At 40.6% G+C, this 16,784-nt stretch overlaps 1 protein-coding gene across 1 annotated transcript in view; it reads left to right on the top strand.

Annotated features, from left to right (window-relative positions):
* Window positions 1-204: 204 nt before the first annotated feature.
* LOC104624301 (ankycorbin-like) overlaps window positions 205-16,784 on the top strand; it is a gene marked incomplete at its 3' end in the record, with an annotated part of 69,330 nt that continues 52,750 nt past the window's right edge. Inside the window, exon 1 of the mRNA XM_010291638.1 lies at window positions 205-297. Coding sequence (XP_010289940.1) covers window positions 262-297 — 36 coding nt within the window. The remainder of the gene's footprint in view (window positions 298-16,784) is intronic.

The raw sequence follows: 16,784 nt of genomic DNA, 5'->3' as shown, positions 1-16,784 counted from the left end.
CTGTATTCTTCTGTGGTCAGACTTAGGCTTGCTTTTAAGTTTGGAGAAACAGAAAGTTGCCCTTAGCTGTTTGTTAATCTTTTTTAGAGCTTGAGGGCTAAATCCTCAAAGAGTGATATAGGTATGCAAATTCAACTCAGACTTGGCTGCCAGTGAACTGAATAGTATCAAGTTGGAATCTTATTTTTCTTTCTTTTTTGTTTAGATATTGAAGAAGGATAAAAAGCTTCTCAAAGGTTTGGAAGGTTGAATGTGATCAGCATGAAGAGCTTAAAAGCAAAGTTCAGGAAGAGTGACGTAAGTATTTCTGCTGAGTTTGACTGCTGGTTTCCATGCTGGAAACAAATTCTTCACTCCCACCTTGATAAGGTTGTAGGTTAATGAGTAACAGAGAAAAACTTTTTCCAAGCACAAAGGCAACAGCTGAGTACAGTATGGACTAGGCTGTTTCAAGATGGAGTGCAATTCTTTGTTATGCAAATTAATGGCATTTCACTACCTTGCTCCTTATAACTGAATCATGCACATGTGTGGGGTCTGCAGAACTTTATGTTGAGTATGCTGGTGCCCAGACTGAAACTTTGTTCCAGGTATAGCATTAAAGCCTAGTAAGGACTTTACTACCCAATCATAGTTCTGTCTAGGCATACTATCATTCTTATCAGTGTGACGTTTGAGCACTTAACGAAAGAACTCCTCAGTCTGTGGCAGGGTTTCTTTGTCAGCAATAATACAGGAACCAGCTGTGCAATTAGGGTAGCTGTGGCTTATCAGTGGTAATGCCACAAGAAGGGTGGATATGACGCTTGAGCAGCAAGGGAGACAGATGTAAATGTGGAGGTCCTACAGGACCCAGTCAATTTCTAGTCACCAGTCTTCAGAACTGCATTTAGAGAGACTAGGTTGCACATCATATATTGCCTTTTGCTAGTAGTAGTAGTATCTGTGGAGACCCAAGCTTGAAGTTGTATAGTAAGCATGCTTCCCTTGGAACAGCGAAACTGCCGTAGTCTAGTCCTGTTCTAGTCTTTCTTTTCCTGCTGCTGCTCATTCCAGTTTTTTGTCACATGCTAATGTTAATGCTTATTTGATAGTGAGTGAGCAGTCAGTGAAGTAGGTGACTTTGTATCTAATTGACTTTCCAGATTTTGTTTGGAATTTGTAACAAATCTCTGTGATCTGTGAAGAATGTGATGTTCCATCCTTCATCCTAAATTTGTGCTGTTTTGACAGAAGTGATGTTTTGTTTGTCATGTCTAGACCCACAGGGTCCTAGAGCAGCCATGTTAGATGAAGATGCATGAGGTTTGAAAATGAAGCTTCTTCAGAAGTTTTGATGTTCAGGAATAAAATTACACACTGCACTCAGGAGTAGTGCAGGTTGTGCTTTGATGTAAAGATGGTCTTATGGCACACCATTAGAGTTGTGTCTTTAGCCAGCTTGTAATGCACTTCAGTAACTGGGAAGAAGGCAGAAGTGCTGTTGTATAATCTGCAGATGTGCTGGTTACTGCCTAAAAAGTCTTTTCAGCTACAGGTTAGCACTTGGTGCAGGTTCTGTATTGGCTTCCTAGCAGCAGCACTGGTGGATGCTCTACTCCTTCAGTTTAGCAAGAGCTTTTTCTAAAAAAAACTACCTCTATCAATGAGATAAATATGTCAACCTAACCTTTGGGAGCAGAAGGAAACACTTAGAACTACTTAAGCAGCATTTGGCCTTTGCTAGTCAACAGACTGAGTCAGCCAGTGTTTTGTGCCACTTCACAACAAATAAAAATAATGTCACAAGTCTCTGGTGTGCCATTCAGTTTATAACTGCTAGAATTTTGTGGGCAGAGATGGTTGCTCCTGTTGCAATGAGTAGCAGCAATTGGTATTTTGAGTTCACCTACACTAGTACAACTTTTTATAGGCATCTGCTTGAGTAATGAGAACAGTCCCTTGGCTAATACATGAACACACTTGGTATTATGGAAGTGTTAGGATGACTTCATTCACACTTTTATGCTAGTTGGCTGGGGTGCTGCTCTAGAGCAAAGGCTAAGTGACATGCATGATGCAACGAGATCTTGCTGCAGCTAGTCCACCTACTGTTATAAATTGCACTGGTTCACTTATTACTTACATACCTATCCTTGATAAGTCGCTCATGTCTCTCTCCAAAACCAAGTGGAGTCTGAAAGTAATTGCTGTTTTGATACTACTGCTGTCTACTGGCTGGAGACAAAGTTGACCACAAAGGATTTTTCAGATACCTAAAATTTAGATATGCAGCTCTAAGAGCACAGCAGTCTAAATCCATGACAGTCTGGTTTCCTCTGTTTTGAAGCCAAACCTTAAGGGCATAATTCAAAACAGCCAACAGGAGCTGTTCTATATTTTGTGCAAGATAAGCAAGGAAAATTTTCCTTCTCTTTAGTTTCCAGAAGCTGCCCTTAGCTATAATTTGTGAGGAGGAGAAAGAGAGGTGGTTTTAATTGGAATTAGGCTTATTTGTGTCTCAATTTATAAGATCTGGTAACTGCTTTTGGACTGGGGATAAGGGTAAAGTCAGCAGGGATGGAGGGACTCTTTTTCTTATCCCACCTCCCTTGTGTTTCTTTCTGGAGGAAATCTTTAATGTCTTATTTTGTAGAACTGAAGATGTCTTGGGGGAAAGAATGGTACCCTTCTCTTGTGCCTCACTGTTAGCATTAAAAAATAGGAAGAGAGGGAGGAGTAGGAATAAGTCTTCAGGGTGTGTGTGAGAAACAGGAATTACACAAACACTTCTCCAGCAGTAAGGCTGATACCCTAAAACTGTATGCTGTAATGAAGACTGTGTAGGAAACTTCACTGATGTATTAAAGCTCTCTCAGCTGTTCTGGAGTGGCTGAATTGAAAGTGGGCACAACTGCTGATAGTCACACATGTGTCTCCATGTCCCTGCTGCAGGGCTTTGCTTTGGTGCTATAGCTACACCAGTCTTGCAGCTTCCAAAAGAGGAGTCCCTTCTCCCTCTTCTTTCATCCCTGCCCTTCTGCTTTTGCAGGTATCTGACTCTGCAGTGAGTCAGTTCAGGGACATAAAGTGATGCAAAATTACTATGTGGGGTGCGTTTTAGCTGGTTAACTCCGTGCTCTGTCTCACTTTAGGATCAGCCCTGAGAGGAATGGTGAAGGTAGGAGGAACAGCAGGACATCCTTTTCTGCAGCTGTTGCTTGGCTTAGCTACATTGTCAGATCACACCCTGAGATTATTGGTCTAAAAAGCATAGGGGTGGGCATGCCAGCAAAGGAGTTACAGGAACACACAGATAAATAAGGCTGCTAGGTCTGGTATTTAGCAGAATTGATATAGTCCACAGCTGAGAGATGGGAACATGACTTCTTAGATGGGAGTGACTCCACTTCAGTCTTTTGCTGCTCAGCATCCTTGTACCTCACCTGATTCACTCTCGGGGTGTGCAGGCAGCTCGATTAACTGGAGAATCTTTTTTCCTTGCCACACTTAATCGCTGTGAGATCCTTCCTGGGTGTGACTGTTGCCATGTGTACATGTGTATTTGGAGCAGAGGAATTAAATTATTGCTCTGTCACAAATTAGTATTGTCAAAGTGTGATGTGCAGTTAACAGGAGTATGCTTGTAGTCTAGAAATAGGTGAACAGGATGCCTAGGTGGGAGCAAATGCTGGGACTGGAAGCTAAGTAGTGGATGTGCATACTTCAAGAGTCTGTAGATAAAACAACAGAAATTGCTCTTAAGTCTTGACAAAGCAACTAGTCTCTTCTGCCTGAGAAGCTATGTTTTCTTTGTTCTTTCTTCACCTCTTTCTCCTCATTATCAAGCTCAAAACCTACTGTTAGTAACACTTAAAAGCTGACAACCTAAAAAGACGACCATGTTAATAGTTGCAAGACACTATTACATATAACGCTTGAAAAACTTGGTGTGGTAGTATTGGGAACTATCATATCACTTCAGAGCTTGAATTTGTTTATATGCTGTCTGTGGCTGGTTCACACAAGAGAGCATGAATATCTTACCCAGTAAAACAGAAGTTCTTCGCTGTTTCTGCTTGGAAGAGCAGAGTTTGAAATAATCCAATTAAAATAAGAACAGTGCTACTGATGTCTTATTAGACCTCTTACTTGAGATTGGATTTTTTTCTGTAATAATTAGTCAGTTTGTGGCCTGACTTCAAAAGCATCTAGAATCTTAAACAGGCAGATGAGGGCCAAGAGGATTTTCAAATGTGCAAAGATATTAAGCCTGTCTAAACATGTTTTGTCTATTTCTTAAGTATGGCAAGATGCTCATCAACATTTTTAGGCACCTACACATATTTAAATATCTAGCTCTTTGATGCTAAGATGTTGTGGGAACCTAGGTGATCTGTTTAGGTAATTTGTTTTTAACTGTGTTCTCGATTACTCTAGAAAAAGCATGTTGTGTGAAGGCTTTTTGATGGGTTGGACTGTCTTTACTCTTTGACTTCTATCTGCGGGCAAATGATTGAAAAGTTTTAGAACCGTTTTCTGCAAGTATTGAAGATCAGCTGAAAAACATGTCTTGCAATTTGACAATGACCAATTTTCTTCCAGTTGCTAGATTGTTGACTGGACAAGAGGAAGATTAGAATTGGGATTTGTTTCCAAATATCTTCAATACTGAATAATTAAAATAGTAGAGTGTCTTTTAAAATGAAAATTGACTGTGCAGTTCAGCAGAAATTGTAGCTATTGTCAGAAGCAAAGCCAAGATACGCTGGGATTTCCCAATGCTAATTGCCAGCTCTAACTTCTGGTATTTCTGGAAATGCCTATTTGTTGTACTATCACGCAGGGGTTGAAAAGTTTGCAGTTCTTATGAAAACTTCTGCTTTTTGGCCTGTGGTGTAATCGTTGTTCCATAAATTTCAAAATGATGAGGCAGTTAGGTATGTTGTAGTGTAAAATCTCAGTCTTAATCTAGATGCTATGCTAATTAAGACTTGGCACTTCTTTTTAATGCATGATGTTTTAAATAGTAGGCTCCTATTTGACAGTTTTGGAAGTATAAAATGCTACATGGGCGTCTGGAACTGAAAGATTGCTGGCATACATTCCATGGAAATCACTGTGTTCCCAGGTGCTCTGGACTGAATGTGTGGGACAATAAAACTTGGGGGGGGGGCAACTTTAAAAATAATAAACCAGATCTCCTTTAAACAGCACTTAAAATTCTTTTATACACTGAAAGCTACAATTAACCTGAAAAGAAGCATGGAATTGTTGAAAATTGCACTATCCACTCTGTATACATGTACTACTTTCTTTCAGGGTAATGGTGACCTAAAAAACCAAACCCATACTGAGTTCACTCTGGTTAAAAACTGAGATATCGATGTTGTCTGACCATTGTTGTTTACCCAATTATTTAGGAAATTAACTACTGAAATTTGATTCATGTTTAGGTATCCTTCTTTTATTGGGCATTGAATTAAATAAGCCTGAAACACATCATCATGATCATAGCTTTCCATCAGTTTACTGTGTTCTTCAGTAATAATATTTGATTCCACTGTACAGTGTGCAGGGGAAGACTTGATCTCTAGAATGTATAGATTGTCTTCAGCCACCTCTTGAGAAGAGAAGACTTAGTCTTTTCTCTCTATTTTGCCGTGGCTCCTGCTTCTCCCTCCCTCTGTCAGGAGTCAAAGGTCCTATCTTCCACCCCAGTTTCTGCTCTGGAGCTATTTGGCTTCATGCCTCCCGTTCTGGGCAGCATAAAGCTCTGCTCTAGTCAGCTTGCTCTCCCAGCCAAAGCTTAAATGCTTTGTGCAGGAAAGAAGTTAACCATGTTCCGAGTCCTATGGTATATAGAGTAAGACCTGCTGCCTGTTGCAGTCAGTTCAATGTGAAACCTCTTGCCATCAAGTAGTGTCTTTTCTTCACTGTTGACAATAGGAACATGTGCAGAGTACTTCAAAAATTACCCTATTCAGGTGAACTGTAAGTCAGGCGCACTTGAGCCCTCTGTGAGTGGGGCAATATCAGACCGTAAGTTATGTAGCATCTCCTTTAATGGTGGAAAGAAAATGTAATGGAGAAGGCAAGTAAAGACCTACAGATAAGGGTAGAGGAAAACAGAAGGGAAAAAGAAAAGGTCTGAAAAGAAGGGGAGAAGAGGGACAGTTGAAGCTGTAGGGTCAGAGTTACTATTTTGGTAACTCTTTTTTGAGAAGGAATAACTGGGCTCTTGTGGTATGCCTGCTGATCGTCTGTCTCTGGACATGAAAGTACATGGCTTTGGTAGAGTGTTTGAGGCTAGATAACTTGCAGGTGTTCTAGAAAGAACGTGCAGCATCTCCAAATGATTGGGGCAGAAAGGAAAGAGAATAGGTTAAATGAGAACTGTGCCGTAGTGTTTGGAATTACAGCAGAAGAACCTGGGTTGGAGTTGGCTTACTTTGAATAAATACATAGTTATTTCCTAAAACAGGATTATAGTTTGGAGTATAGCAGAGAACATCTTGGTTGGGTTCCCAGACAGTCTTGGTTAGTCTGTATAACAGGCAATGACATTTTATTAAATTCATGATTCCTTTGTTTGATGCTAGGCCCATGCCTGTTCATTCATAGATTGGCTTGATCATGGACATTTACAGTCCTAATCAGCCAGTCTTATAGTGTAGTTGCATAGCAAGTACAACGCTATTTAAACCCTGTGTTTGAAGACAGAAGAAGCTTTGGGGATGAATGAGTGTGAGGTCAAAGCTGCAGGGCTGACCTCACTCACCCACTTGCAGTTTCTCTGTCCTGTCGGTAGCACATTGTGTTCATCTGAGTTCTGCTTTCCACACCTGTGTTTGTCCCAGAACCACTGCCCTGAGGAAATGACACGTAGTTCCTGCAGTGCTTTCCTTTTCACTTCCACCTCCACCCATGCTTGTGCCCCAAATTAGGTGAGGAATAATATCTCCCATTATTATTGCCCCTAGAGTCATATTCTTACTAGCATAGAATGACATGAGGCTAATGACTCTACTGTAAATATAGGTTGGGGAAAGGCAAAAGTGTCTCCTTTTCCCAGGTGCTGCCTGCTCACCCATCTAGAGCTGGAGGAAGGGTTGGAGACTTTGTGAAAGGAAACATTGATTAGTCACTGGTTGGCCACGAACACTGGTCTGCCCTGCCAGCCCAAGTGGTGCCTGGCAAGCTGAACAATTTGCACCTGTGTTCTGATCATGCCAGGATGGCTGGTTTGGCCATCTTCATGTGATCCCTCATTAAAAGGAATATATGTAAAACATCTGCAAAGATGAAGAGGAACCCTCCCATTACAAAATTGTTTTAAATGGAGTTAAACCCGGTATATGGGCAACAATATAAAAAATTGTAGTAGATAAGTGCAGAAGAACCACAACGTGAAGCTAGCCAGTTTGTTCATTACTAAATCAAATACCAAACTTAAGCAGCGTGAAGTGGGGGTGGGTAGGAAGAAGAAAGGCAAATTGGCATATACAAACTGGAAAAAGTTAGTATTTTAAAATATATTGGTAACAAGAAAGGAATCTTTGTTGTGTAGAAACATATCTTTTGTGTCTCTTTAAACAGAGCACAACAGTTTAAAGGCCTGAGTTTAGAAGAGTTGGAAAAAAGCAGTTGTAATTTTTTCATTTATTTGTTTATCTTTAGTAAGATTTAAATGTTAAAGTAAAATAAATTAAAAGTGTGATAAGTGGGCAGTCTGTGTGTTCTTACTGTGGTACATGTATACTCTCCCTTTTTGGCACTACTCATGCCTAATTTGATTAAAAAAAAAAAAAATCTGTCCAGCTGTCAAAGTTGTCAGTTAAAACTCATGTAAAGGAAAGGATTTAATTAACGATCCAGTCTTTGTTTGAAGACTGTTGTCTTGTCTTTACGAGGAACAAAAAACAATTTGCTGTGCATAGATGCTGTAGTATTATCTAAAGAATATAACACCCATACATTTTATTGTATTGGACATTTGAGCCTTTTCATCCTATGCTTGTATTTTGGGAGCCTATGAATGAGATGAGCAGACAACAAATGTAAGGAGTTAAGCTATGAGAGATGTATTTATTTACCTCATTCCAGCAATATTTTCTAGTCTTGTTCTTCAAGAAGCTTTTCTGATTATGTGTAGTCCAGGCAACTGCCCAGCATTAAGGACATATCAAACCCTTTTCTGCTTCCTTGCTTGCCACACTTGCATCTTCCTGAGGTTCATGCCCTGCGTGTTCTGAAGATCCATGAAGCTTAAGCTCTACACTTAAGCGTAGAGGAGAGTGAGGGTCTCAGGGGCCATTCTGCCCAGGAAATAACCAGGTGGTTATTTAGGGAGAGCTGTGAGAGCTGAACTTGCAGCACTTCATTGAAGGTACCTTTTCTTCTTCAAAGGTCAAGTTACCAAAGCACTGCATGGGGCAGGCAGGTAGAAGGAGTGAGGATGAAGAGGCCTTCCTGTATTGTAGCTCTATAGGAGAGTTGCTTTATTCTTTTCAACACAGTTGTGAGGAGGTGCTTTCTGTTGGCTGAGGGCAGTTTTTTGGGCAAGGTGAGGTTGAAGGGTGATGTTTGGGCTTGACCACTTTGTGTTAGCTACATTGATTAAGGGAGTGTTTAAAAACTGCAGATCTGTGTAGAGAAAAATACAAAGGTGGGATGAATAGAAGTCTGAAAGCTAAAAAAGTTCTTTGCTAGTGAGAAAAAGCTATGTAATACCACAGTGTCTGTCTTGCTCTTAAGACAGTTGGTATGTATGCTATAGATCAGTGGTACAAATGTTTTATGAACAACTGCTCAAGTTTTGTTAACAGATGATCCTACCCTAATGAACCTTTGAAATATTTCAGACTTATAAATGTATAACTTTAGCCTTGTGTCAATTCACAGTAATAATTTGTAGTCATTCATACTTGACTGTAATTTGGTTATGTAAATAGGTCAAAACCTGGCTGGGCAAGGCTCGGAGCGGCCTGCTATAGTTGATTCTCCTTTGAGCAGAGGAGATGGACTAGACTATCTTCCAAACTTGACCATTCTGTGATTCTGTATAAAGATTAAAGGTCTTGAAACACATTGTATAGGAAGCTTGCAGTCATGTTGAAAGATACAAAGTGCTCTTAAAAAATTAGAGGTATCTTATTCTAGGCTCTTACCTGCCTGAAAACCCTTGAGGCTTAGCTCCAGGAAAAGCTATGGTGTCCTTGCCCATATGTTGGTAGTATAGCTGCCTGAACTTCTGTAGTTATTTTGGCATGTGAAAAGCTATTTAATGAACTATTTTTCCTACTTCTAGACCTAAACTATCTACAAGTAGCTGCAGCCTTAAGCTTTTAAAAATACTGCTAACTTTGTGCTGGTGAAGGCCGTCGTGGTTGAATGTCTTTTTAACTACAGCTGCAGGATATCTTAATCTCTTGGACTCGCAGCTTGTATTCACACATATCCTTACCACAGGTACTCTTCCTATAGCTTGCTTTTTACATGGACTTCATATTTTACCTTGAAGTATTTTGAGGTAGGAACCTCTTTCAGTGCTGTTCTGGTGTAGCGTCTAACACTATTGCTACTTGATACTATTTGGGTTTTGAGAGGTGGCATAATACAGCTAGCAAAACATAATTTGAAACTCAAGCTAAATTTACTACTCTACAGCTGTCTGAGGAGTCTCATTGCATGAGACATATGCTGCATGTGCATATCTCAGATGAAATATACAGTTAACTGTCCAGAACCCTTGCATTGACTTGATGATGATGATAAAAGCAAAGATGCTTTAATAACTTTGCAAATGATGTGGTTACCAATGCATATGTATGTGTCTGACATACCTATTCTGCTCTGTTAACAGGTGCATACCTCTTCTTTCATCTTTGCTTCTTTGCTGTGTGTGGTGGAAACCTCTTAGGACTCTTATAAACTTGGGTAACCTGTCTGCTTATCCAGAGACTGAAACAGTGCCCTTTGAAGTCAGAAGAAAGACTTCAGTCTGCTTGACTGAGCTTTGAATCAAGAACTAAAATCAAAATGCTGTCCCTGTGAAGCGTATGGTGGGGCTTCAGTGGGGCATGGATTTTCCCTGAATGGAGCATAGAAATTTATGTGTCCATTGAGGATTGGCAGGCTGTCCAACACTGGCTTCTTTTTAAGGTCTAGAGTGTGTTGTGGTTTTGTTGTGGTTCCCCTCCCCCTTTTTTTTCTTTTGTTTTGGGGGGTGATTGCTTATAATATGATGTGATTCTGTTCAATAGGAACAATGGCAGCCCTTCAGTGCCCTTGCCCATTTGATGTGTATTTCAGATCTATAATTTACAGTTGTATAGGAAGTCTAAGTGAAATGCACCATTTGAGATGTGCGATCACAGGGATCACTCGGGGGTCTTCCAGGAAGTAAGCAACAAGCAATTTTTATCCTGGGCTGCATTGAAAGAAGTGTGGCCAGAAGGTTGAGGGAGGTGATTCTGCCCCTCTACTCCACTCTGGTGAGACCCCATCTAGACTCCTGTGTCCAGCTCTGGAGCCCTCAGCACAGGAAAGACATGGACCTTTTGGAGCGGGTCCAGAGGAGGCCACAACAATGATCAGAGGGATGGAACCTCTGCGGTGAGGACAGGCTAAGAGAGTTGGGGTTGTTCAGGCTGGAGAAGAGAAGGCTCCAGGGAGACCTATTGCAGCCTTCCAGTGCTTAAAGGGGTCTTAGAAGAAAGATGGGGACAGATGTTTTAGCAGAGCCTGTTGCGATAGGGCAAGGGGTAATGGTTTCAAACTACAAGAGGGTAGGTTTAGACTAGATTTAAGGAAGAAACTTTTGACAGTGAGGATGGTGAAGCACTCACCCAGGTTGCCCAGAGAGGTGGTAGATGCCCCATCCCTGGAAATATTCCAGGTCAAGTTGGATGGAGCTCTGAGCCACAGTGGAAGCTGTCCCTGCTCATTGCAGGGGGTTGGACTAGATGACCTTTAAAGGTTCCTTCCAACCCAAACTATTCTATGATTAGGTTTTCATTAGGAATGGATGTACTCCATCCTTGGTTGGCTTTCTGGGCTGTGAGTGCCTGTTGCCAGCTCATGTCCAGCTTTTCATCCACCAGTACCCCCAAGTCCTTCTGGGCAAGGCTGCTCTCAATCCCTTCATCCCCCAGCCTGGACTGATACCGGGGGTTGTGCCGACCCGGGTGCAGGACCCTGCACTTGGGATTGTGGAACCTCATGGGGTTCACATGGGCCCATTCCTTGAGCTTGTCCAGGTCCCTCTGGATGGCATCCCATCCCTCAGGCATGTCAAACGCACCACTCAGCTTGGTGTCATCTGCAAACTTGCTGAGGGTGCACTCGATCCCACTGTCTGTGTCACTGATGAAGATAGGAAAGAGTACTGGTCCCAATACAGACTTCTGAGGGACACCACTTGTCACCAATCTCCATCTGGACATTCAGCCGTTGACCTCTGGATGTTACCATCCAGCCAATTCCTTAAGCGCCACATAGTGCAGCCATCGAATCTGTATCTCTCCAATTTAGAGAGAGACATGTTGTGGGGGGCTGTGTGTTGACCACATTATTTCTTTGTGTTTATCAGGGGAGGAGGCTGGATACTGTTCTTTAATTATTCTCGCTGTGGCTAATGGAACCTGAAGAGCATAGTATGTGCTTATGCCTTATGTAGTTGTTGAAGAAGGTTTGCAAGTTCCATCCATCTTGGAATGTGTTAACTGCATTTACTAGCAAAGTAATAGAATACTTAAGGGTGGGATTTTTGTGGATTTCTTTTTGCTCACCCAATTATGTTTCTGTCCCACTTCTCTTGGTACAAACAGCCTGTTGCTCTCTGCTTTTGCTGGGTTTGTCTCACAGCTGTCTCCCATCATGTGTCAAAGTGTGATAAGTGCAAGCAGCAGTGGCTGTGCATCCTTGCAGCTATGTTGGAAGAGGTGCTGCAAACAGGGCTATGTGTCTGAAGCGCCGTACTGCAAGAAGCTGCCCTAGGCTTGGTGTTGGGCAGCGACTTTTTTTCCAGTAGTGAATACCACTTCTTAATGCATATGTTGTTTGCTTGTAAACCTGAAGTTGTTCAGGGTGTTTTGGTTTTGTTATTCTTAGTGCAGGTTCCTTGTTGCAAGCCAGGTCTTGCTTCAGCTGGATTACTCTTGCTGGTTATTTAGCATGTCGTGCTCTGAAGAGGAAGGTTGTGTTATCCATGTGTTTGTGAGGACCATCAGCTCAGATTAATGTCACAGCAAAAAGTTCTTGAAAATTTCCTGTTGTGGTGCACTTCAGCTATATCCATTTACTCAGATGATGGTAAGATGCATGAGGTCAGATGAAGGCTGGATTTTTTAATGTTTGTGAGTAACGTTGCTTTCCTTAAAGGATCATTTGAGGTAGAAAGTCATTTATATAATGCTTGCTAAACTGATACAGTGAATGGGATGTGGCAAACATGAGCAGTTGTGTGTGAAAATGCCTACAGGTAAGTTTCTTAAGGCCTGTTGAAGGGTGACCATCAGTTTGTTATATTGACTAGGACTTTGGTATAATGTATGGTATGGGGTTTTTATCTCATTTTTAAACATGGATGCTTGCTCAGTCATTGCACATTAGGTAGTAACCACCAAACTTGCTTTATTTTTTTTTTTTCTTTTAATTCAGGCTAGCTGGGGGAACATGTGACTGTCATCTCACTATAGAAGCTTGTTTCCAGGCTCTTCTCATGCACTAACACATGGCAGAGTTCTGGGCAAATAAGCAACTATGGCTGCTGTTTTGAGCTGTAAAATACATGGTATCTACTTCATGTAGTGCAGTGGTGTTGAAGGGAAGGCACCGAGTCCAGTTTGAGACTTTCTGATATGCAGTGGAAGAACATAATAAGTGTTCTTCAGTGGCCAGGAAGATGAGTTTAGTAAGTTATGTAGCTGAAATGTACTTGGCATTTTTTGGTGTTTTTCTTCTGGTAGCATAAGAATGTAATTGTTCTGCCATGGTGTATTTTTCCCAATTCCTACAAGGGAGTTTCCGTGCCTGCAATTTAGATTTGTAATCGTGGTGGTGTGGGTTTTTTTTGTTTTGCTTGGGGGGGGGGGGGTGGGGTGTGTGTGTGTGTGTCTGTCCTTTTAGCATATCCTGATACTTTTATTTTAAATCAGTTTATAATTTATTCTTGAAATACTAAGTTGTCTGTTTCCTGCAATGGTGACTTGGTTTCTGTCTGTCTATAAGATAACAGAAAAAAGCCTGCTATGTAGAAGTGATACATAAATATTACTTTATGGCAGATTTCTTCCTGCTCTTCTGCAATAACAATTCTTGCACTCATTCCCCTCTACCATCTCCTGGATAAGTCTCATTGGTTTAATGGCTGCATTCAAGGCAGCATTTTAATTTTCTTAGATTTCTGTTTTTAACAGTAATAGTTTTTCTGTTTTTTCTTTGGACTGTACATTACCTATACAGTGCTTAACAGCTTCAGTTTTATGAATGTGGGATTGTTTTGGCTCTCTGTACGTACAGCAAACACAGTTATGAAATTACATTCTTTGACATAAAAAACAAACTAACCATTTTGAAGTAGCTTCTACATGCACTCAAGGTGGCTGTAAACAAACAGTACAGTCTCATTTAGAGGGAGGGGAAAGGAATACTGCAAGTCTCGCAGGAAGTGATTTAAGCTCCTAGTTGAACAGTAAAGCTAGTGCAGTAAAGGAAGGAAGGGTTAGAAGATTGGAAGAAGGGCTCAACACTTCATCTGTCAATGCAAGTTTCTGTAATCTTGTGCAGGGGCTTGTTATTCCACTTTCACAATTTAAAATAAGGGGAAGGTGTGTAAGAATAGTTATATGGGATAATTGTGGTGGATGGAAAAGTAATTCTGCAGTGCTGGAGTACTGAGGAAACATGGGGGCTGTGTAAATTCTTTTAATGAGAGTCAACCAGCGTCTACCATGCCCAGCTTAAGTTCTTTCTCAGCTCTACATAGCTTGAGACTCCTCAGACTGTTCTGGCCTTGGTATGTCTGCTGGCTGGTGTGCACTTGTCTCATGAGTTTCCTGGTATTTAAAATCTGTAGGTAGTTAGCTGAGGTGCTGGAGAGCTGATATTCTCTGCAGGGTACTTGAGTTTGTCCCAAATACGTGTAATAAGACTGCATAAGGTTTGCATGGACACTTCCATAAGTAAGATGCAGAAGGGTGATTTTAAATACGGAAGCCTTAAATGGCCCTAATGATAGTCTCCTTTAATGATCTTTTCTGAAAAGTAGAGGCCTATGTTCCTGGTGATAAGGTGCTCAGGACATTGTAGATCTTTTGCATTTTAATAGCTCAGTTGTTTTCAGTAGGATTTCTCCTAATTTTTGTCAATGCATGATCACAACCTGACTTAGAACATGCCGCCTCTGTTTTCAGTGTGTGTGTGGGATTTTGGATGAATTGTCAGTTTTCACACACAGCTGAAATGCATCTTCTTTTCAAGTATGTTTGAGTAATCCATAGTGATTAAGCAAAACAAGTAGGAAAGAATGTGATCTTGCTATATGCCATGATTGTAATGACCCTTTCTTTGAAATAAATCAGTTGTTTGTCAGAAGACTCATGTCTGCATAAGCACACGGCGTTGCTGCAGACAGGAAGTGCCCTAGTCTGTTGACCTCGTCTCCCAGGGAAAATCAAAGCTCTCATTAAATTAAAAAAAGAAATCAACTTGTCTTAGTGGAAGGCAAAGGCAATAATATGCAAAACCTCTTTATTTTTTCATTTATGAATGTGCAATCTGATATTTAAATTGCTTTTAGAACTTTTTTTAAATGTAGCTGAGAAGAGTGAGGTCAGATGTCTTTTCTTAGGGCTATATTACACTCTACAAGGGTGAACAGGAAATAGTTTAAAGGAATGCCAAGAAACCCCTATTCCCTAACCAATTCCCTTGTCTTCTTTTAACCATCTTTACTTCAGATTGCATGCTTCAGCTGCTGTGAGTATTTCTGTGTTGAAGATAAGGGAAGGTTTCAGTGTGTTCTGAAGTTACATCATCCAAGTTCCTTTTTATGCAATTTAAAGAAGAAAACTGACTGGGTTTTAAATACAACTGTGTACAGGCCAGGTGTGGGGAAACTGAGATTTTGCTGTGTGCATCTCTGATCTGTTAGAAGTGGTAGGAGTACTACCTTATTAACACTAGAAATTGTGATAGTTTAATGTGACAATAACATTCATCGCAATTTCCAATCATTACCACTGTTTTCAGGAATTTGCAGTACAATCTGCATTTATTCACTTTATTCAATGAATTCTAATTTTTCTGTTTCTAACTAGGTTTTTCTTCAAAGCAGCCTTTTTTTTTTGCCTTCAAGTATCCTGCTGCAAAAGGAATTAAACCTAGAAAATTGAAAAAAACAACGTAAATATTGCCAAATCCATGCTCTTACAAACTATTAAAAACAAATAAAAATGAACAAAAAACCCAAACCCAGATTTCTCTGAAGTGTTTCTGTACCGTATACTCACGAAATATTTAAGAGTACATTTATATCTCTTTGCTGGTTTTTGCTTGTCACCTTGAATATCCAGTTAAGAAACACAAAGGACCACCTCCTTGTGGAAAAGAGAAATTGGAAATAGATATTCCAAAGAGCTGCAGGGGGAAGACCTTGCTTTCTGGAGGTGCAGTGACCTGTACATGGCATAATCTTGGAGTTCCTGGTATTCATAGGTGAGACAAGTCCCTTCCTCTGCGGGGGAGGTTACTTGCTAGACCAAGTCACCTATTTCTGAGGCTTTGAACAGATGTAATGAACGCTGTCTTAACACCTGGCTTCTAGTCTAAAAGCTCGTAAATCTTTTCATGCACAGTGTGGCTGTTACTAGTGCTGTAGGTGATGGTTGACCTATTGGGTGGTTAATAGTGAATATTTGCAAGATTTGGCCTATGTTTGCCGGAGTGCTGCCGCACTGAACATGCAAGGCTAAACCAGAAATGTACTAAATTCCTTCATAGTGTATGTGTGATGTGAATTTTTTTATAGTCATGTCGCTTCATGAGTCATTTCAAACACATATACGTAAGTTCCAAAACTAACCTACTACTTATCTTAAAATATCCTTAAATAGTCACATTAGACATTATCCTGTGTTCTTTCAAATTTGGGTATCAACCCAAGATGTCTAAAGTATGACAAAACTAGATAAGCTGACTAGTAGTGTTGGTACACATTCAGGAGTTGAAACTTACTAATGTTTGGCTCCTGTCTTATTCAGAATTGTAACTTCTTCTGTTGTTCAAAACTGCTTTTGAACACAGTGATTTGGCTTTCCAGAGTTCATCAGCTTTGCTGACTGCTTGGCTTAAATGATCTCTTGTAACAGTGTTTACAGAAGTCAGAAATTTGCACAACAGTAATTACTAAAGAGGTCTAGGAGTTCTGGTTATGAAATCCAACACCTATAACAATAATTAACACTGAATGGTTGGGTGGAAGGCATTTAATGTGCTAAGAATCTACAATTAGGACTGAGTGCCTGCAACATGACATCAAAACCTTGGTTGTTGAAGCCTGTAACTCATTAGGCATGTGGGCAGGACCTTATAATGAAATTAGAGGGTCTTCTCCAGTCTTTCTGACACTTATAATTCTAGGCTTAATCAGTTTTCTATGCTATTAATCTTTATCAATATGTGATTTATTGCAGCTTTGGGTTGTATAGGGACACTTAAAATTATAGAACTTCTGGTATTACACCCCTCCCTCCTACATTTCTGTTCAGTTTTCCGTTTGTTCCTGGGCTCTTTTGGTAGGG

Source organism: Phaethon lepturus, unplaced genomic scaffold, assembly GCF_000687285.1.
Source record: "Phaethon lepturus isolate BGI_N335 unplaced genomic scaffold, ASM68728v1 scaffold2457, whole genome shotgun sequence".
In the NCBI taxonomy this organism is placed as follows: Eukaryota; Metazoa; Chordata; class Aves; order Phaethontiformes; family Phaethontidae; genus Phaethon; species Phaethon lepturus.
The sequence above is the reverse complement of the archived record's forward strand: the minus strand, read 5'-3'. Positions and strand labels throughout refer to the sequence as shown.